Below are 21579 nucleotides of genomic sequence, written 5' to 3'. Positions count from 1 at the left end.
TCTCGGGCAAGTAACGTACCGATTGACAAAGGGAATTGTATACGGGATTGCTTGAATCCTTGACATCGTGGTTCATCCGATGAGATCATCGTGGAACATGTGGGAGCCAACATGGGTATCCAGATCCCGCTGTTGGTTATTGGCCGGAGAGCTGTCTCGGTCATGTCTGCATGATTCCCGAACCCGTAGGGTCTACACACTTAAGGTTCGGTGATGCTAGGGTTATTAGGAAGACTTGTAAGTGATTACCGAATGTTGTTCGGAGTCCCGGATGAGATCCCGGATGTCACGAGGAGTTCTGGAATGGTCTGGAGGTGAAGATTTATATATGGGAAGTTGTCACACGATCACCGGAAAAGTTTGGGGGCATATCGGTATTGTACCGGGGCCACCGGAGTGGTTCCGGGGGTCCACTGGGAGGGGCCACCTCTCTCGGAGGGCCTCATGGGCCGTAGTGGGCAGGCAACCAGCCTCTGGAGGGCTGGGCGCATCCCCCCTTGGGCCCATGCGCCTAGGGTTGGGGGGAAACCCTAGAGGGGGCGCCCCCTTGCTTGGGGGGGCAAGCCCCCTCCCCTTGGCCGCCGCCCCCCCCCCTCTAGATCTCATCTAGAGGGGGACGGCCCCCTTCCCCCTTCCCCTATAAATAGAGGGGCAAGGGGAGGGCTGCACACCACATCCAAGGCGTAGCCCCTCCCCTCCCCAACACCTCTCCTCCTCCGTTAAGAGCTTGGATGCTCCAACGGGATCTTCACTCTTCAGCTTGATCTTCATCAACCAAGCATCCTCTTCCACATTGTTAGAGGAAGAAAAAGACATGATGTCTGTCTTAACAGATCTAACAGAAAACAGCGAGAAAAGAAAACAGGAGATTTCTCCACGATACAAAGATCAATGGCTCGGGGAGTATATAAAGTTTTTTATCTTGGGAAACAAGCAGACAGAAGAAAAACGGAGTCCGGAAGGTGCCCGTGGTGGGCACAACCCACCTGGGTGCGCCAGGCAAGCCAGGCGCACCCTGGTGTCTTGTGCCCACCAGGGTCACCTTCCTGGTAGTTTCTTATTTTCCTAATTTTCTAAATATTCCAAAACTGACAAAAAATATTTTTGCGAATTTTCGGAGTCCGTTTACTTACTGTATCATGTACCTCCTTTTTTTCACGACTCTGGAGTGTTCCAAAAGGTTTCTTTTATGTGTTCTTCCGGTGTCATAGTTTGTATAATATTGCTTTCAACATTAATGGGCGTATCTGAGATATAATGTTTTATTCGTTGCCCATTAACAACCTCTGGGTTAGTACCTTTGGCATTAATTATTTTGATAGCTCCAGATCGATAAACCTCCTCGATAACATAAGGTCGTTCCTATTTGGACAAGAGTTTTCCTGCAAAGACTCTAAAATGAGAGTTGTACAAAAGAACATATTCTCCAACTTTGAACTCACGCTTTTGGATTCTTTTATCATGCCATCTTTTAACCTTTTCTTTGAATAACTTTGCATTTTCATAAGCTTGGGTCCTCCATTCATCTAATGAGCTAATATCAAATAACCTCTTTTCACCAGCAAGTTTGAAATCATAGTTGAGTTCTTTAATTTCCCAATATGCTTTATGTTCTAACTCAAGAGGCAAATGACAAGCTTTTCCATAAACCATTTTATAAGGAGACATACCCATAGGATTTTTATATGTTGTTCTATAAGCCCAAAGTGCATCATCTAGTTTCTTAGACCAATTCTTCCGGGATCTATTGACAGTTTTTTGTAGGATTAGCTTTATTTCCCTATTGCTAAGTTCAACTTGACCACTAGACTGAGGATGATAGGGTTATGCAATTATATGGTTATAATCATACTTAGCAAGCATTTTACGGAAAGCACCATGAATAAAGTGTGAACCACCGTCAGTCATTAAATATCTAGGGACTCCAAACCTTGGGAAAATAACTTCCATAAGCATTTTAATAGAGGTGTTGTGATCAACACTACTAGTTGGAATAGCTTCTACCCACTTAGTAACATAATTAACAACAACCAAAATATGAGTATACCCATTAGAGGAAGGAAAAGGCCCATGAAATCAAATCCCCACACATCAAATGGTTCAACAACAAGTGAATAATTTATAGGAATTTCTTGACGCTTACCGATATTACCTATTCTTTGACATTCATCACAAGATAAGACGAACTTATGGGCATCCTTGAAGAGAGTAGGCCAATAAAACCAAGATTGCAGTACCTTATGAGAAGTTCTGTCTCCCACATGATGTCCTCCATAAGCTTCAGAGTGACATTTTTCATAGGATTTATTCCTATTCATGCTCAGGTACACAACATCTAATAATACCGTCTACTCCTTCTTTATAAAGATGTGGGTCATCCCAAAAGTAATGTCTTAAATCATAGAAGAATTCTTTCTTTTGTTGGTATGTAAAGCTAGGTGTTATGTATTTAGCAACAATATAATTGGCATAGTCAGCATACCAAGGTGTACTATTAGAAACATTTATTGCAGCTAACTATTCATCAGGAAAGCTATCATTAATAGGTTGTGGGTCATCAAGAATATTTTCAAGCCTAGACAGATTATCAGCCACGGGGTTCTCTACTCCTTTTCTATCGGTGATGTGCAAATCAAATTCTTGTAGTAGAAGAACCCACCTAATGAGTATAGGTTTAGCATCTTTCTTTTCAATAAGATTTTTATAGCAGCATGATCGGTGTGAACGGTCACTTTGGAATCAACAATGCAATATATAAATTTATCACAAGCAAACACCACTACTAAGAATTCTTTTTCAGTAGTAGCATAATTTCGTTGAGCACTGTCTAGAGTTTTGCTAGAATAATGGATAACATTTAATTTCTTATCAACTCTTTGTCCTAGAACAACACCAACAGCATAATCACTAGCATCACACATAATCTCAAAAGGCAAGTTCCAATGAGGTGGTTGAACAACATGTGTAGAAATTAAGGATTTCCTGAGTGTTTCGAAGGCTTCCAAACAATCATCATCAAAAACAAAAGGAATATTCTTTTGCAATAGATTTGTAAGAGGCCTAGAAATTTTAGAAAAGTCTTTGATAAATCTCCTATAGAAACCAGCATGACCAAGGAAACTATGAATACCTTTGATATCTTTAGGACATGACACTTTCTCAATTGCATCAACCTTGGCTTTTTCCACTTCAATACCTCTTTCGGAAATTTTATGGCCCAAAACAATACATTCGTTAACCATAAAGTGGCACTTCTCCCAATTCAAGACAAGATTTGTTTGCTCACATCTCTACAAAACTCGATAAAGATTGCTTAAACAATCATCAAAATACTTCCCATAAACATAAAAGTCATGCATGAAAACCTCAACAATCTTTTCACAAAAATCAGAGAATATAGCAGTCATACATCTTTGAAAGGTAGTAGTTGCATTATAAAGACCAAAAGGCATATGTCTATAAGCATAAGTTCCAAAAGGGCAAGTAAAAGTGGTATTTTCTTGATCAAGTTGAGAAACATGTATTTGTGGAAAACCAGAATATCCATCAAGAAAGCAAAAATGTGTGTGCTTAGATAATATTTCTAGCATTTGATCAATAAAAGGCAGAGGGTAATGATCTTTTCTAGTTGCTTTGTTTAATTTTCTAAAATCAATTACCATTCTATAGCCCGTGACAATTCTTTGTGGAATAAGTTCATTCTTATCCTTAGGGACAACAGTAATACCGCCCTTCTTAGGGACACAATGAACAGGACTTACCCATCTACTATCAGCTATAGGATAGATTATACCTGCTTCCAGAAGTTTCAATATTTCCGTTCTTACCACTTCTTTCATCTTCGGATTTAACCGACATTGGTGATCAACAACGGGTTTAGCCTCAGGTTCCATATTAATCTTGCGCTCGCATGGAGTGGGACTAATGCGTTTAAGATCATCAAGAGTATATCCAATAGCAGCTCGGTGCTTCCTTAGAAATTTCAAAAATCTTTTTTCTTCATGTTCTGAAAGGTTAGCACTAATAATAATAGGATATATCTTTTTCTCATCAAGATAAGCATATTTCAAAGTGTCTGGAAATTGTTTTAATTCAAACACAGGATCAACTTTAGGTGGAGGAGGACCTCCTAGAGTTTCATTAAGCAGATTGTGTTTAAGCAGAGGTTGTTGTTCAAACAAGATTCTATCAATTTCATTTCTTTTACACATATGCAAATAATTTTCATGGTCTAGCAAATATTGTTCTAAAGGATCAGTAGGAGGTACAATAATAGAAGCAATACCAATAATTTCATCCTTACTGGGCAAATCTTTCTTATGAGGTTTATACTAAACTTAGAGAAGTTAAACTCATGAGATTCATCACCAAAACTATTACCGACAGTTTGTTTCTCACAATATATTTTAGCATTAACGGTATTCAAGAAAGGTCTACCAAAGATAATGGGACAAAAGTCATCTTGTGGGGAACCAAGAACAAGAAAATCAGTAGGGTATTTTATTTTCCCACACAAGAATTCAACATCTCTAACAATCCCAATTGGTGATATAGTATCTCTATTAGCAAGCTTAATAGTAACACCTATGCCTTTTATTTCAGTGGGTGCTATATCATTCATAATTTCTTGATATAAGGAAAAATGAATAGCACTCACACTAGAACCTATGTCACATAAACCATGATAACAGTGATCTCCTATCTTAACTGAGACAACATGCATGCCAACAACAGGTCTATGTTTATCTTTTTCATCAGGTTGCAATCTAGCAGCTTCAACACATAAGTAAATAACATGCCCATCAATATTATCGACCATGAGATACTTAACCATAGCAACACTAGGTTCAAATTTAATTTGTTCAGCTGGTTTATGTGTTCTAATATAACTCTTGTTGACCATAATTGCAACTTTAGCATGTTCCTTCATCCTAACAGGGAAAGGTGATTTTTCAATACAAGCAGTGGGAACAACTGGGTCAACATTATAAATAATAGTTTCTTCTTTAGATTTTACCGGTTCTTTAATTTCTTATTTAATTGGTGGGTGATATTTGAACCACTTCTCCTTAGGAAGATCAACTTGGGTAGCAAAGATTCACAAAAGGAAGCTACTATCTCAGAGTCAAGTCCATATTTAGTGTTAAACCTTTGAAACACATCGGTTTTCATAAAATATTTAACACAATCAAACTTAGGCTCAATACCGGACTCTTTACCTTCGTCGAGTTCCCAATCTTCAGAGTTGCATTTAATTCTATCTAAAAGATCTCACCGGAATTCAATAGTCTTGTTCATAAAAGAACCGGTACAAGAAGTATCGAGCATGGATTATTCATTACAAGAAAACCGAGCATAAAAATTCTGAATAATAATTTCTCTTGAGGGCTCATGATTGGGGCATGAATATAACATTGACTTAAGCCTCCCCCAAGGTAGAGCGATACTTTCTCCTTCAAGAGGCCAAAAATTATATATATAATTCCGACAACAACGAACAAGATGCATAGGATAAATTTTTTGATGGAATTCCAATTTCAACCCATTCCAGTTCCAAGATCCAATATCATCGCATAGCCTATACCATGTAAATGCATTTCCCTTCAAATATAAATGGAAAACCTTCTTCTTAGCTTCATCTCCGGGTAAACCTGCAAGCTTAAGCAATCCACAAATTTCATCCACATATATCAAGTGCATATCAGGATGTTCGGTTCCATATCCTGCATAAGGATTGGCTAGCTGTTGTTCTACCATACCCGAAGGAATGTCATATTCAATATTTTAAGTAGGTGCAGTAGGTTGAGGGGTAACTAATTGTGGTTTCGGTCGAGGTGATGATACCCCGAACAAACCCCTCAAAGGATTGTTTTCCATAGTAACAAGTGACAGTAAATTTCAGCACGTAGTAATAATTTTTCCTTACCAATTTCCACTTACCAAGAGCGCTTCACTCCCCAGCAATGGCGCCAGAAAATATCCTAGATGACCCACAAGTATATGAGATCAATTGTAGTCTTTTCGATAAGTAAGAGTGTCGAACCCAACGAGGAGCAAAAGGAAATGACAAGTAGTTTTCAGCAAGGTAATGTCTGCAAGTGCTGAAATTGTAAGTAACAGATTAGTTTGCTAGCAAGATAATTTGTAACGAGAAAATAATGGTAGTAGTAAAAAAGTGTAGAAAGGTAGCCCAATCCTTTTGAGGCAAAGGACAGGCCAAAACGGTCTCTTATGATAACCAAAGTGTTCTTGAGGGTACACAGGAATTTCATCTAGTCACTTTCATCATGTTAGTTTGATTTGTGTTCGCTACATTATAATTTGGTATTGAAGGAAATATGCCCTAGATGCAATAATAAAGTTATTATTTATTTCCTTATTTCATGATAAATGTTTATTATTCATGCTAGAATTGTATTAATCGTAAAGTTAGTACATGTGTGAATACATAGACAAACAGAGTGTCACTAGTATGCCTCTACTTGACTAGCTCGTTGAATCAAATATGGTTAATTTTCCTAGCCATAGACATGAGTTGTCATTTGATTAGCGGGATCACATCATTAGATAATGATGTGATTGACTTGACCCATTCCGTTAGCTTAGCACTTGATCGTTTAGTATGTTGCTATTGCTTTCTTCATGACTTATACACGTTCCTATGACTATGAGATTATGCAACTCCCGAATACCGGAGGAACACTTTGTGTGCTACCAAATGTCACAACGTAACTGGGTGATTATAAATGTGCTCTACAGGTTTCTCCGAAGGTGTTTGTTGAGTTGGCATAGATCAAGATTAGGATTTGTAACTTCGATTGTCGGAGAGGTATCTCTGGGCCCTCTCGGTAATGCACATCACCATAAGCCTTGCAAGCAATATGAATAATGAGTTAGTTACGAGATGATGCATTACAGAACAAGTAAAGAGACTTGCCGATAACGAGACTGAACTACGTATTGAGATACCGACGATCAAATCTCGGGCAAGTAACATACCGATGACAAAGGGAACAACGTATGTTGTTATGCGGTTTGACTGATAAAGATCTTCGTAGTATATGTGGTAGCCAATATGAGCATCTAGGTTCCGCTATTGGTTATTAGCCGGAGACATGTCTCGGTCATGTCTACATAGTTCTCGATCCTGTAGGGTTCGCACGCTTAACTTTCGGTGACGGTCATATTATGAGTTTATGTGCTTTGATATACCGAAGGTAGTTCGGAGTCCCGGATATGATCACGGGCATAACGAGGAGTCTCAAAATGGTCGAGACATAAAGATCAATATATTGGATGACTATGTTTGGACTTTGGAAGGGTTCCGAGTGAGTTTGGACAAATACCGGAGTACCGGGGGGTTACCGGAACACCCCGAGGAGTGTAGTGGGCCACATGTGCCTTGGTGGAGAGAGGAAGGGGCGGCCAAGGCAGGAAATGTGCCTCCTCCCCCTCTAGTCCGAATTGGACAAGGAAGGGGGGGCGGTGCCCCCTTTTTTCCTTCCCCCTCTCTCCTCCTTCCTTCCCTCCTACTCCTACTCTTGGAAGGGGTGGAATCCTACTCCCGGTGGGAGTAGGACTCCCCTTGGGGTGCGCCTAGGAGGCCAGCCTCCTCCCCCTCCTCCACTCATTTATATATGAGGGAAGGGGGCACCCCATAGACACACAAGTTGATCATTGATCTCTCTTAGCCATGTGCGGTGCCCCCACCACCATAATCCACCTTGGTTATATCATTGCGGTGCTTAGGCGAATCCCTGTGTCCGTAGCATCATCATCACCATCATCACGCTATCGTGCTGACGAAACTCTCCCTCAAAACTTTGCTGGATCGGAATTCATGGGACGTCACCGAGATAAACGTTTGCAGACCGCGGAGGTGCCGTACATTCGGTACTAGGACCGATCGATCGTGAAGACATACGACTACATCAACCGCGTTGTAATAACACTTCCATTTTTGGTCTACGAGGATACGTGGACAACACTCTTCCCTCTCGTTGCTATGCATCACCATGATCTTGCGTGTGCGTAGGATTTTTTTTTAAATTACTATGTTCCCCAATAGTGGTATCAGAGCCGGGTTTATGCGTAGATGTTATATGCACGAGTAGAACACAAGTGAGTTGTGGGCGATAATATTCATATTGCTTACCAGCATGTCATACTTTGATTTGGCGGTATTGTTGGATGAAGAGGCCTGAGCCAACATTACGCATACGCTTACGCGAGACTTGTTCTACCGACGTGCTTCGCACACAGGTGGCTGGCAGGTGTCAGTTTCTCCAACTTTAGTTGAATCGAGTGTGGCTATGCTCGGTCCTTTTTGAAGCTTAAAACAACACATACTTGACGAAAAATCGTTGTGGTTTTGATGCGTAGGTAAGAACGGTTCTTGCTTAGCCCGTAGCAGCCACGTAAAACTTGCAATAACAAAGTAGAGGATGTCTAACTTGTTTTTGCAGGGCATGTTGTGATGTGATATGGTCAAGACATGATGCTAAATTTTATTGTATGAGATGATCATGTTTTGTAACAGAGTTATAGGCAACTGGCAGGAGCCATATGGTTGTCGCTTTATTGTATGCAATGCAACTGCCCTGTAATTGTTTTTACTTTATCACTAGGCGGTAGCGATAGTCGTAGAAACAATAGTTGGTGAGACGACAACGATGCTACGATGGAGATCAAGGTGTCGCGCCGGTGACGATGGTGATCATGACGGTGCTTTGGAGATGGAGATCAAAGGCACAAGATGATGATGGCCATATCATATCACTTATATTGATTGCATGTGACGTTTATCCTTTATGCATCTTATTTTGCTTAGTTCGATGGTAGCATTATAAGATGATCTCTCACTAAATTTCAAGGTATAAGTGTTCTCCCTGAGTATGCACCGTTGCGACAGTTCTTCGTGCTGAGACACCACGTGATGATCGGGTGTGATAGGCTCTACATTCACATACAACGGGTGCAAGCCAGTTTTGCACACGCAGAATAGTCGGGTTAAATTTGACGAGCCTAGCATATGCAGATATGGCCTCGGAACACTGGAGACCGAAAGGTCGAGGGTGAATCATATAGTAGATATGATCAACATAGTGATGTTCACCATTGAAAACTACTCCATCTCACGTGATGATCGGACATGGTTTAGTTGATTTCGATCACGTGATCATTTAGATGACTAGAGGGATGTCTATCTAAGTGGGAGTTCTTAAGTAATATGATTAATTGAACTTTAATTTATCATGAACTTAGTCCTGGTAGTATTTTGCAAATTATGTTGTAGATCAATAGCTCTCATTATAGCTTCCCTATGTTTTTATATGTTCCTAGAGAAAACTAAGTTGAAACATGATAGCAGCAATGATGCGGACTGGGTCCTAATCTGAGGTTTATCCTCAATGCTGCACAGAAGAATTATGTCCTTGATGCACCGCTAGGTGACAGACCTATTGCAGGAGCAGATGCAGACGTTATGAACGTTTGACTAGATCAATATGATGACTACTTGATAGTTTAGTGCATCATGCTTAAGGGCTTAGAATCAGGATTTTAAAGACGTTTTGAACATCATGGGCCATATGAGATGTTCCAGGAGTTGAAGTTAATATTTCAAGCAAATACCCGAGTTGAGAGACATGAAGTCTCTAACAAGTTCTATAGCTAAAAGATGGAGGAGAATAGCTCAAGCAGTGAGCATGTGCTCAGATTTTCTAGGTACTACAATCACTTGAATCAAGTGGGAGTTAATCTTCCAGATAAGATAGTGATTGACAGAGTTCTCTAGTCACCCCCACCAAGTTACTAGAACTTCGTGATGAACTATATTGTGCAAGGGATGACGAAAACGAATCCCGAGCTCTTCGTGCTACTGAAATCGACGAAGGTAGAAGTCAAGAAAAGAGCATCAAGTGTTGATGATTGATAAGACCACTTGTTTCAAGAAAAGGGCAAAGGGAAAGAAAGGGAACTTCAAGTAGAATGGCAAGCAAGTTGTCGCTCCCGTGAAGAAGCCCAAAGCTGGACCAAAGCCTGAAACTGAGTGTTTCTACTGCAAGGGAAATGGTCACTGGAAGCGGAAATGCTCTGAATATTTGGTGGATAAGAAGGATGGAAAAGTGAACAAGGGTATATTTGATATACATGTTATTGATGTGTACCTTACTAGTGTTTATAGTAGCCCCTAAGTATTTGATACTTGTTCGGTTGCTAATATTAGTAACTCGAAATAGGAGTTACAGAATAAACATAAACTAGTTGAGGGTGAAGTGACGATGTGTGTTGGAAGTGGTTCCAAGATTGATATGATCATCATCGCACACTCCCTATACTTTCGAGATTAGTGTAGAACCTAAATGAATGTTATTTGGTGTTTGCATTGAGCATAAATATGATTAGATCATGTTTATTGTGATACGGTTATTCATCTAAGACAGAGAATAAATTGTTATTTTGTTTACATGAATAAAACCCTCTATGGTCATGCACCCAATGTTGATGGTTTATTGAATCTTGATCGTAGTAATACACATATTCATAATATTGATGCCAAAAGATCCAAAGTTGCTAATGATAGTGCAACATATTTGTGGCACTGCCGTTAGGGTCATATCGGTGTAAAGCGCATGAAGAAACTCCATAAAGATGGATTTTTGTAATCACTTGATTATGAATCATTTGATGCTTGCGAACCGTGCCTTATGGGCAAGATGACTAAAACTTCGTTCTCTGGATCAATGGAACGAGCTAGTGACTTATTGGAAATAATACATACTGATGTATGCGGTCCAATGAGTGTTGTTGCTCGTGGCGGGTATCGTTATTTTCCGACCTTCACAGATGATTTGAGCAGATATGGGTATATCTACTTAATGAAACGCAAGTCTGCAACATTTGAAAAGTTCAAAGAATTTCAGAGTGAAGTGGAGAATCATCGTAACAAGAAAACAAAGTTTCTACGATCTGATCGTGGAGGAGAATATTACGAGTTTGGCCTTCATATAAAACAATGTGGAATAGTTTCACAGCTCACGCCACCTGGAACACCACAGCGTTATGGTGTGTCCGAATGTTGTAACCACACTTTATTGGATATTGTGCAATCTATGATATCTCTTATCGGTTTACCACTATCATTTTGGGGTTATGCATTAGAGACAGTTGCATTCACTTTAAAAGGGCACCATCAAAATCCGTTGAGATGACGCCTTATGAACTATGGTTTGGCAAGAAACCAAAGTTGTCGTTTCTTAAAATTTGGGGCTGTGATGCTTATGTGAAAAAGCTTCAACCTGATAAGCTCGAACCCAAATCGGAGAAGTGCATATTCATAGGATACCCAAAGGAAATTGTTGGGTACACCTTCTATCTCAGATCTGAAGGCAAAATCTTTGTTGCTAAAAATGGATCCTTTCTAGAGAAGGAGTTTCTCTCGAAAGAAGTGAGTGGGAGGAAAGTAGAACTTGATGAGGTAACCATACCTGCTCCCTTATTGGAAAGTAGTTCATCACAGAAATCAGTTCCTGTGATCCCTACACCAATTAGTGAAGAAGCTGATGATAATGATCATGAAACTTCGGATCAAGTTACTACCGAACCTCGTAGGTCAACGAGAGTAAGATCCGCACCAGAGTAGTACGATAATCCAATTCTGGAGGTCATGTTACTTGACCATGACGAACCTACGAACTTTGAGGAAGCGATGATGAGCCCAGATTCCGTGAAGTGGCTTGAGGCCATGAAATCTGAGATGGGATCCATGTATGAGAACAAAGTGTGGACTTTGGTGGATTTGCCTGATGATCGGCAAGCCATTAAGAATAAATGGATCTCCAAGAGGAATATGAACGCTGATAGTAGTGTTACTATCTACAAAGCTTGACTTGTCGCAAAAGGTTTTCGACAAGTTCAAGGAGTAGACTACGATGAGACTGTCTCACCCGTAGCGATGCTTGAGTCTGTCCAAATCATGTTAGCAATTGCTGCATTTTATGATTATGAAATTTGGCAAATCGATGTCAAAACTGCATTCCTGAATGGATTTCTGGAAGAAGAATTGTATATGATGCAACCAGAAGGTTTTGTCAATCCAAAGGGTGCTAACAAAGTGTGCAAGCTCCAGCGATCCATTTATGGACTGGTGCAAGCCTCTCAGAGTTGGAATAAATTCTTTGATAGTGTGATCAAAGCATATGGGTTTATACAGAGTTTTGGAGAAGCCTATATTTACAAGAAAGTGAGTGGGAGCTCTATAGCATTTCTAATATTATATGTGGATGACATATTGTTGATTGGAAATGATATAGAATTTCCGGATAGCATAAAGGGATACTTGAATAAGAGTTTTTCAATGAAAGACCTTGGCGAAGCTGCTTACATATAGGGCATCAAGATCTATAAAGATAGATCAAGACACTTGATAAGATTTTTCAATGAGTAAATACCTTGACAAGTTTTTGAAAGAGTTCAAAATGGATTAGTCAAAGAAGGAGTTCATGTCTGTATTACAAGGTGTAAAGTTGAGTAAGACTCAAAGCCCGACCATGGGAGAAGATAGAAAGAGAATGGAAGTCATTCCCTATGCCACGGTCATAGGTTCTATAGAGTATGTTGTACTGTGTACCAGACCTATTGTGTACCTTGCCATGAGTTTGGCAAGGGAGTACAATAGTGATCTAAGAGTAGATCACTGGACATCGGTCAAAATTATCCTTAGTGAGGACTAAGGAAATGTTTCTCGGTGATGGGGGTGATAAAGAGTTTGTGGTAAAGAGTTACGTCGATGCAAGCTTTTACACCGATCCAGGTGACTCTAAGTCTCAATCTGGATGCATATTGAAAGTGGGAGCGATTAGCTAGAGTAGCTCTATGCAGAGCATTGTAGACATAGAATATTTGCAAAATACATACGGCTCTGAATGTGGCAGACCCATTGACTAAACTTCTCTCACAAGCAAAAAATGATCACACCTTAGTACTCTTTGGGTGTTAATCACATGGAGATGTGAACTAGATTACTGACTCTAGTAAACATTTTGAGTGTTGGTCAGATGGCGATGTGAACTATGGGTGTTAATCACATGATGATGTGAACTATTGGTGTTAAATCACATAGCGATGTGAACTAGATTATTGACCCTAGAGGCAATAATAAAGTTATTATTTATTTCCTTATTTCATGACAAATGTTTATTATTCATGCTAGAATTGTATTAACCGAAAACTTAGTACATGTGTGAATACATAGACAAACATAGTGTCACTAGTATGCCTCTACTTGACTAGCTCGTTGAATCAAAGATGGTTAAGTTTCCTAGCCATATACATGAGTTGTCATTTGATTAACGGGATCACATCATTAGAGAATGTGTTGGAAATATGCCCTAGAGGCAATAATAAAATTATTATTATTATATTTCCTTGTTCATGATAATTGTCTATTGTTCATGCTATAATTGTATTAATTGGAAACCGTAATACATGTGTGAATACATAGACCACAATATGTCCCTAGTGAGCCTCTAGTTGACTAGCTCATTGATCAATAGATGGTTATGGTTTTCTGACCATGAACATTGGATATCATTGATAACGGGATCACATCATTAGGAGAATGATGTGATGGACAAGACCCAATCCTAAGCATAGCACAAGATCGTGTAGTTTGTTTGCTAAAAGCTTTTCTAATGTCAAGTATCATTTCCTTAGACCATGAGATTGTGCAACTCCCGGATACCGTCGGAATGCTTTGGGTGTACCAAACATCACAACATACCTGGGTGGCTATAAAGGTACACTACAGGTATCTCTGAAAGTGTCTGTTGGGTTGACACGAATCGAGACTGGAATTTGTCACTCCGTATGACGGAGAGGTATCTCTGGGCCCACTCGGTAATGCATCATCGTAATGAGCTCAATGTGACTAAGTAGTTAGTCGCGGGATAATGCATTACAGAACGAGTAAAGTGACTTGCCGGTAACGAGATTGAACAAGGTATTGGGATACCGACGATCGAATCTCGGGCAAGTAACATATCGATTAACAAAGGGAATTGTATATGGGATTGATTGAATCCCCGACATCGTGGTTCATCTGATGAGATCATCGTGGAACATGTGGGAGCCAACATGGGTATCCATATCCCGTTGTTGGTTATTGGCCAGAGAGTTGTCTCGGTCATGTCTGCATGATTCCCGAACCCATAGGGTCTACACACTTAAGGTTCGGTGACGCTAGAGTTGTTATGTGAATTAGTGTGCAGTTGTTGAATGTTGTTCGGAGTCCCGGATGAGATCCCGGACATCACGGGGAGTTCCGGAATGGTCCGGAGGTAAAGATTTATATATGGGAAGTCCTATTTTGGCCACCGGAAAATATTCAGGATTTTTCGGTATTGTACCGGGAAGGTTCTAAAAGGTTCCGGAGTGGGGCCCACCTACATGGGGGGGGGCTCGCATGAACGTGGGTAGTGGGGGCAAGGCCCCACACCCCTGGTCAAGGCGTGCCAAGATCCCCCTTAGAAGGAATAAGATCGTATCCCGATGGGATAAGATCAAGATCCCTAAAAAGGGGGATAACAATCGGTGGGGAAGGGAAATGATGGGATTTCTTTCCTCCCACCTTTGCCAACGCCCCAATGGACTTGGAGGGAAAGAAACCAGCCCCCTCCACCCCTATATATAGCGGGAAGGCGCATGGGAGCTTCACCCTTGCCCCTGGCGCAGCCCTCCCCCTCTCCAACTCCACCTCCTCCTCAGTAGTGCTTGGCGAAGCCATGCCGAAGAACTGCAAGCTCCACCACCACGCCGTCATGCTGTCATAGCTCTCCCTCAACTTCTCCTCTCCCCTTGCTGGATCAAGAAGGAGGAGACGTCCCTAGGTTGTACGTGTGTTGAACGAGGAGGCGCCGTCCATTTGGCGTTAGATCGAATCTTCCGCGATTTGAATCGCCGCGAGTACGACTCTCTCATCCGCGTTCTAGTGACGCTTTCGCTTAGAAATCTTCAAAGGTATGAAGATGCTCATCCTCTCCCTCTTTTGTTGCTAGAATCTCCATAGATTGATCTTGGTGATGCGTAGAAAATTTTGAATTATTGCTACGTTCCCCAACAGAATGATGTGATTGACTTGATCCATGCCGTTAGCTTAGCACTTGATCATTTAGTATGTTGTTATTGCTTTCTTCATGACTTATACATGTTCCTATGACTATGAGATTATGCAACTCCCGAATACCAGAGGAACACTTTGTGTGCTATCAAATGTCACAACGTAATTGGGTGATTATAAACGTGCTCTACAGGTGTCTCTGATGGTGTTTGTTGAGTTGGCATAGATCGAAATTAGGATTTGTCACTCCGATTGTCGGAGAGGTATCTCTGGGCCCTCTCGGTAATGCACATCACTATAAGCCTTGCAAGCTATATGACTAATGAGTTAGTTACAAGATGATGCATTACGAAACGAGTAAAGAGACTTGCCGGTAACGAGATTGAACTAGGTATTGAGATACCGACGATCAAATCTCAGGCAAGTAACATACCGATGACAAAGGGAACAACGTATGTTGTTATGCGGTTTGACCGATAAAGATCTTCATAGAATACGTCAGAGCCTATATGAGCATCTAGGTTCCGCTATTTGTTATTGGCCGGAGACATGTCTCGGTCATGTCTACATAGTTCTCGAACCCGTAGGGTCCGCATGCTTAACGTTCGGTGACGATCGTATTATGAGTTTATGTGTTTTGATGTACCGAAGGTAGTTCGGAGTCCCGGAATATGATCACGGACATAACAAGGAGTCTCGAAATGGTCGACACATAAAGATTGATATATTGGATGACTATGTTTGGACTTCGGAAGGGTTCCGAGTGAGTTTGGGCAAATACGGGAGTACCGGGGAGGGGTTTACCATAACCCCTCGGCGAGTGTAGTGGGCCTCATGGGCCTTGGTGGAGAGAGGAAGGGGCGGCCAGGGCTGGCCGCGCGCCCCCTCCCCCTCTAGTCCGAATTGGACAAGGAAGGGGGGCCTTTTTTTCCTTCCCACTCTCTCCTCCTTCCTTCCCTCCTACTCCTACTCTTGGAAGGGGTGGAATCCTACTCCCGGTGGGAGTAGGACTCCCCTTGGGGCGCGCCTAGGAGACCGGCCTCCTCCCCCTCCTCCACTCCTTTATATACGGGGGAAGGGGCACCCCATAGACACACAAGTTAATCATTGATCTCTCTTAGCCGTGTGTGGTGCCCCCTCCACCATAATCCACCTCAGTTATATCGTTGTGGTGCTTAGGCGAAGCCCTGTGTCGGTAGCATCATCATCACCGTCATCACGCCGTCGTGCTGATGAAACTCTCCCTCGACAGTTTGCTGGATCGGAGTTCGTGGGACGTCACCGAGCTGAACGTGTTCAGATCACGGAGGTGTCGTACGTTCGGTACTAGGATCGGTCAATCGTGAAGACATACGACTACATCAACCGTGTTGTCATAATGCTTCCACTTTCGGTCTACGAGGGTACGTGGAGAACACTCTTCCCTCTCGTTGCTATGCATCACCATGATCTTGCGTGTGCGTAAATTTTTTTTTTTTGAAATTGCTACGTTCCCCAACAGGTGGATCGGTGTTTAGGTGCTGTTTTTACTTGAACAAACCTCCTACTTATGATTAACCCCCTCGCAAGCATCCGCAACTACGTGAAAAGTATTAAGAATAAATTCTAACCATAGCATTAAACTTTTGGATCCAATTCCCGTGTTGAAGTCGAAGCAAAATGGGGAGTAGAATCAATGGAATAAAGAGGAGGAGAAGCGTCCGCCATGGCCACTCGGTAGTGTACCTGTGTACCTTTTTTGGAGTGAATGTACATATGTACATTTTTTTAGGGAACCTGTGTACATTTTTTTGAGACAAGGGAACTTGTGTACATGTGTGCGTGGTGAGGAGGAAGACGAACGAGCGGCTCGTGGCCATGTCTGGGTAAGAGAAAAATAAAAGAGCGGAGGCAAACTGGGCTAGGTCCATGTCTGGGTTGCACCCAGAAAGAGAGAAGTATTAAGAATAAATTCTAACCATAGCATTAAACTTTTGGATCCAATTTCCGTGTTGAAGTCGAAGCGAAACGGGGAGTAGAATCAATGGAATAAAGAGGAGAAACGGCCGCCATGGCCGCTCCGTAGTGTACCTGTGTACTTTTTTTGGAGTGAATGTACCTATGTACATTTTTTTAGGAACCTGTGTACATTTTTTTTAGGCAAGGGAACTTGTGTACATGTGTGCGTGGTGAGGAGGAAGACGAACGAGCGGCTCGTGGCCAGGTTTGGGCCTTGGTCTACCAGGCCATGAAGAGGAAGAAGGGAGGGAAAAAAGAGGTTGGCTCCACCCCAGGAGAAGGGAGAAAAAAACAAGGTGGGCTTAGCCCAATCGGGTAAGAGAAAAATAAAAGAGCGGAGGCAAACTGGGCTAGGCCCATGTCTGGGTTGCACCCCCAGAGAGAGAGAGAGAGAGAGAGAGAGAGAGAGAGAGAGAGAGAGAGAGAGAGAGAGAGAGAGAGAGAGAGAGAGAGAGAGAGAGAGAGAGAGAGAGAGAGAGAGAGAGAGAGAGAGAGAGAGAGAGAGAGAGAGAGAGAGATTCTTTGATTTTTCTCAAAAAATCCTAGATTTTGATAGAAGGAAAAAGAAGTGGACTTTCTTTTTAGGAAAGTCTAGAAAATGGATAAAGGCTCGAATAAAGATCAAGCAAACTTCAAAAATTCCAAGAATTCATAGACACATAATTAAGATGCCCAAGGCAAAGAAAACAACCCAACTAAGAAGATGATTAAGGTTGGCATTAATCAAATTAAATCCACCAAATTATAACAACACAGTTTAAGATAGTATTAACAAATAAAATAAACAATTTTTTCTGGCACTATTTTTGGAAAAAAAATATTAAACATTCTAAACATTGGGATGTCATAGCTAAAAACAACACCACAATGTACTAACCTTGCTCGCCGCACTTCCATGCCCGCCTTGGCCTCCACCCGTGTCGGCATGGCGGCCACGGCCGCGGATGGATCCGTGGGCATGGATATGTCGTTGACGGAAAAAAAGAAGAGGCGACGTGCGGCTAATTGCTCGTCGGAGCTCTCTAAACCTAGGAATGGAGAAGTATTTTTGCGGTGAAACATATTCGGTCTGCTTACCTAGAAGGCACCCTTCCCTGTACATATAGCAGTAGAGGGACAGATATACGAGTCCTTTTACGTGCCGGTGAGTTTTTAGCGGACCTATTCAGGCAGTAAAAAAGCAAAAACTTACAAAATGGCCGGAATTTTGCAGGCCGGCGAGGTTTTAGCGGATCTGCTAGAGATGCTCTAATTTCCGAATGCGGTGTCAGAAGTGAGATTGAACCCCCGAATGTTTTTTTCCATGGGTGACGTATGTGCATGAACTTTGAGCATGAGCTTTACATGATAATTTGTACAGTACATATTAGCTCCGTGCAAGAAGGTAGTACTACTACTATGTATGTATCCACTTAATTAAGTACAGTACAAAACTTAGAGCAGAGACGGCCGGGCCGGGGTTGTAAAGTATACAGCTATATATGTTGACCTCCATGCATCCAGAACACGTCTCATCAGATCTCAAACGTCCCCTCTAGCTCGAGCTGGCCACCGGCAGCCTCTTCCTCCTCGTCCGCAACGTAGAGGTACGGGTTCCTTTCCACCGGCTGGAAGTTATAGAAGACGAAGACGTAGAATGCGAGGCTGGCGAGCTCGACGGAGACGTTGACCACCCACTGGTACTTGTAGCTGAGCACAGCGGCGAAGGCGGAGACGGCGATCCGGGTGAAGTAGAGGTAGCCGACGACGACGAGGTAGAACTGCTTGAAGAGGGTGAGCTTCTTGAGGTTCCTTGCCGCCTTGCCGTCCGTCTTGGAGGCCTCCCTGAGGTTGCGGATGGACCAGATGATGGGGAAGAAGACCGCGCAGCAGCAGACCACGTCCACCAGCAGGAAGATCTGGTTCCACGCCAGCCAGTCCCGCCCCGCCGGCCCCGTCTCGCCGATCATCGCCGACGCGATGTTCTCGATCACTTGCAGCGGGATGATGATCATCAGCACGTTCTTCTCCCGCTCCTGCATGCATTCTCCATCCATCATATCCATCGGGCTGTTACGTACGTGAATATAAATTGTCCCTCACGTGTTGATCGACCGTTACATGCACTGCACGTATACGTACGTACGGTACGGACCTGGAGATATGGCTTCAGGAAGGACCAACCGGTGCCGATGAGCACGATGACGGTGAAGAGGAGGATGCCCTTGAAGAAGCCGAAAACGTAGAAGGCGACGTCCCAGCCGTGCGGCGTGCCGGTGCGCCCGACGTACCACGCGTCCTCGGCGGCGCACGCCAGCTTCAGGGCCTTGAACAGCAGCAGCGCGCCCATGACAGCGTGGATCCGCTCGACCGTGGCGCGCTGCTTGATGCAGACGAACACCCACGCCGCCAGGAACGCGAAGTACAGCACGGAGGAGGCGGCGAAGATTCCCGGCAGCGGGAGCAGGCCGACGGGCAGGTACTCCCTGTCGCCGCCGGGGCTAGGCAGGTTGTACATCTCCGTGCGAACGTCCATGGTGATCTCGACGCCGTCCTGGCAGCTGCTGAACAGCACCGTGTACTGGTCGGCGTCGCCGATGGTCACGTTACCACCGCCCGCGCCGTCACGCCCGATGTCCTTGAGCCGGAAGAGCGGCATCACGTACTCGCTGGTGAGCGGGCAGAAGGAGCTGCCGGTCTCCTCCGCGTACTCGGACTCGTTGGTGATCTTGAAGAAGAGGGTGTTGGAGATGAGGATGAAGCCCATGAGCCCCGGGTCCACGGCCTGGGGCGGGGAGCCCTCGGGGACGCTCCATGAGACGCCGGACACGGAGACCTGCGCGACGCCGCCGGGCTTGAAGCCGAACTCCTCGAACAGGATGACGGGCCGTGAGTCGGACACGATCGGCGTCGTCTTGATCTCGCCGCGGGCCACATGGAGGAGCTGGAGGGCAAGGACGGCGGCGAGGAATACGGACGCGGCCATGGAGGATCGAGCTAGGACGCTACGAAGGTCGGGTTCGTGTCACGTCATTCGTGGAGGCGGAGAGGGTGGGAAGAGGTTCCGGGGCGCGTCGATTCGCGTGGCGTGTTTTCGGGGTTGCCACGAGACCCGCATGAGTCAAACAAACACCCAACAGGCCAGAACCAACAGCGTTTCCGCTATTTTTGCCCGGTGAGAGAGGGATGACACGAACGCAAATCCCATAGAGCAATGCACCTACGAAGAGTTAAGTTTTACGTGATTAGTGGCGAACTAACTTGTATTTGTAATGTTAAGAGGACAATGATATCCCCGCACACGCCGTTGCCGCCCCTCTTTTACTAGAGCCGGCTTGACCTAATCGATGACAACCGGCAAGTGTTCGTGCACATGCCTCTAAGGACCAGCGCCCTAGAGCCATACTCGTCAGCATTAATGCCTTGCATAGATCTGAAGCACCTGCCACTAAATCTCGAAATTCAAAAATAGTTTATGTTTTTTTTGTGAAAAAGTTCATATTTTTTTGCAAATTTGAAAACAGTTTATGAATTTGAGAAAAAACACAAAAACTAAAAAAAATGTTCGTGAGTTTGAAAAAAGCTCGTCAATTTTGAAGAAGGTCATCAAATTTGCAAAAAAGTTCATCGATTTTTTTTAAAAAAAGTCCATCCAATTTGAAAAAAGTTCATTGAATTTTAAAAAGTTCACACCAATAGATTCAAGTACTAGATACTTAAAATGTCCATAACCGGGGACACGGCTAACCATAATTAGTTTATACACTCTGCAGAGGTTTGCGCACTTTCCCCAGAAGACTCGACCGCATCCATGGTCGGATGATCGAGACATAGTCTTTCTGAAGCATTAACTCTCTACTCCGGGCGGACCGATACACCTACTTTCTCCTACATCTGCTAGTCCACCACTTCAAGAGCTCACGCAACTTACTCAACTATGCAAGAGCCCATAATGGCTTGTGGGTGCACACGAAAGTTTCTAGCATGAATAATCGTATGATCCCATTGAGTCTGGGTGGCAAACTATAGGAAAAGATCACACGGGTACTCCAGGATTTCCCAAAAACAGGCAACACCGGGTTCCCCGGGTGCCTCAACCAATCCATCCAGATGTATATTAAAGTTGCCACCTTAATGTTATCCATGATTAAATAACTCTCAAACTTCCATGTGTGAATCATGATTCAATCTCCGTCTACGAGCATGGCTAAGCAATAATAAGTATAACGTATATTCCCGGGGTGATTAAAAGGTATTAGGTTCCTACCTCAAGTACTACAACCAAACCACATATTCTCAATCCTACTCATGCAATTATTTGAGGAGCAATACTAATGCATAGTAAAAACTGGGTATAGAAGAGTATGATCAAAGTATAACTTGCCTTGCCGACGATCTACAAACTCTAGAGATTCGTAATAACAAGCTTCGCACTCCAGATAATCTAGATAGACAAAAAGTAGCATACATAAGCAATCAATCAA

General features: G+C 43.1%; 1 protein-coding gene across 1 annotated transcript; it reads right to left on the bottom strand.

Moving 5' to 3' along the window:
• Nucleotides 1-18393: 18393 nt before the first annotated feature.
• LOC123041622 (protein CANDIDATE G-PROTEIN COUPLED RECEPTOR 7) lies at nucleotides 18394-20280 on the bottom strand. The gene is made up of 2 exons (XM_044464209.1): nucleotides 19251-20280; nucleotides 18394-19131 (listed from the first exon to the last, which is right to left on the bottom strand). The coding sequence occupies exons 1-2, from the start codon at nucleotides 20079-20081 to the stop codon at nucleotides 18631-18633; spliced, it is 1332 nt and encodes a 443-aa protein (XP_044320144.1). The 5' UTR covers nucleotides 20082-20280; the 3' UTR covers nucleotides 18394-18630.
• Between the last annotated feature and the right edge of the window lie 1299 nt (nucleotides 20281-21579).

Source organism: Triticum aestivum, chromosome 2B (assembly GCF_018294505.1).
Source record: "Triticum aestivum cultivar Chinese Spring chromosome 2B, IWGSC CS RefSeq v2.1, whole genome shotgun sequence".
NCBI lineage: Eukaryota > Viridiplantae > Streptophyta > Magnoliopsida > Poales > Poaceae > Triticum > Triticum aestivum.
This window is presented reverse-complemented; position numbering and strand designations above follow the sequence as displayed.

Bases quoted from the DNA above. Each gene is read 5' to 3' on its own strand.
- LOC123041622 (XM_044464209.1), bottom strand. From the start codon at position 20,081: ATGGCCGCGTCCGTATTCCTCGCCGCCGTCCTTGCCCTCCAGCTCCTC. The intron at 19,132-19,250 runs GTCCGTACCGTA...GAATGCATGCAG, and splicing joins TCCTGAAGCCATATCTCCAG to GAGCGGGAGAAGAACGTGCT.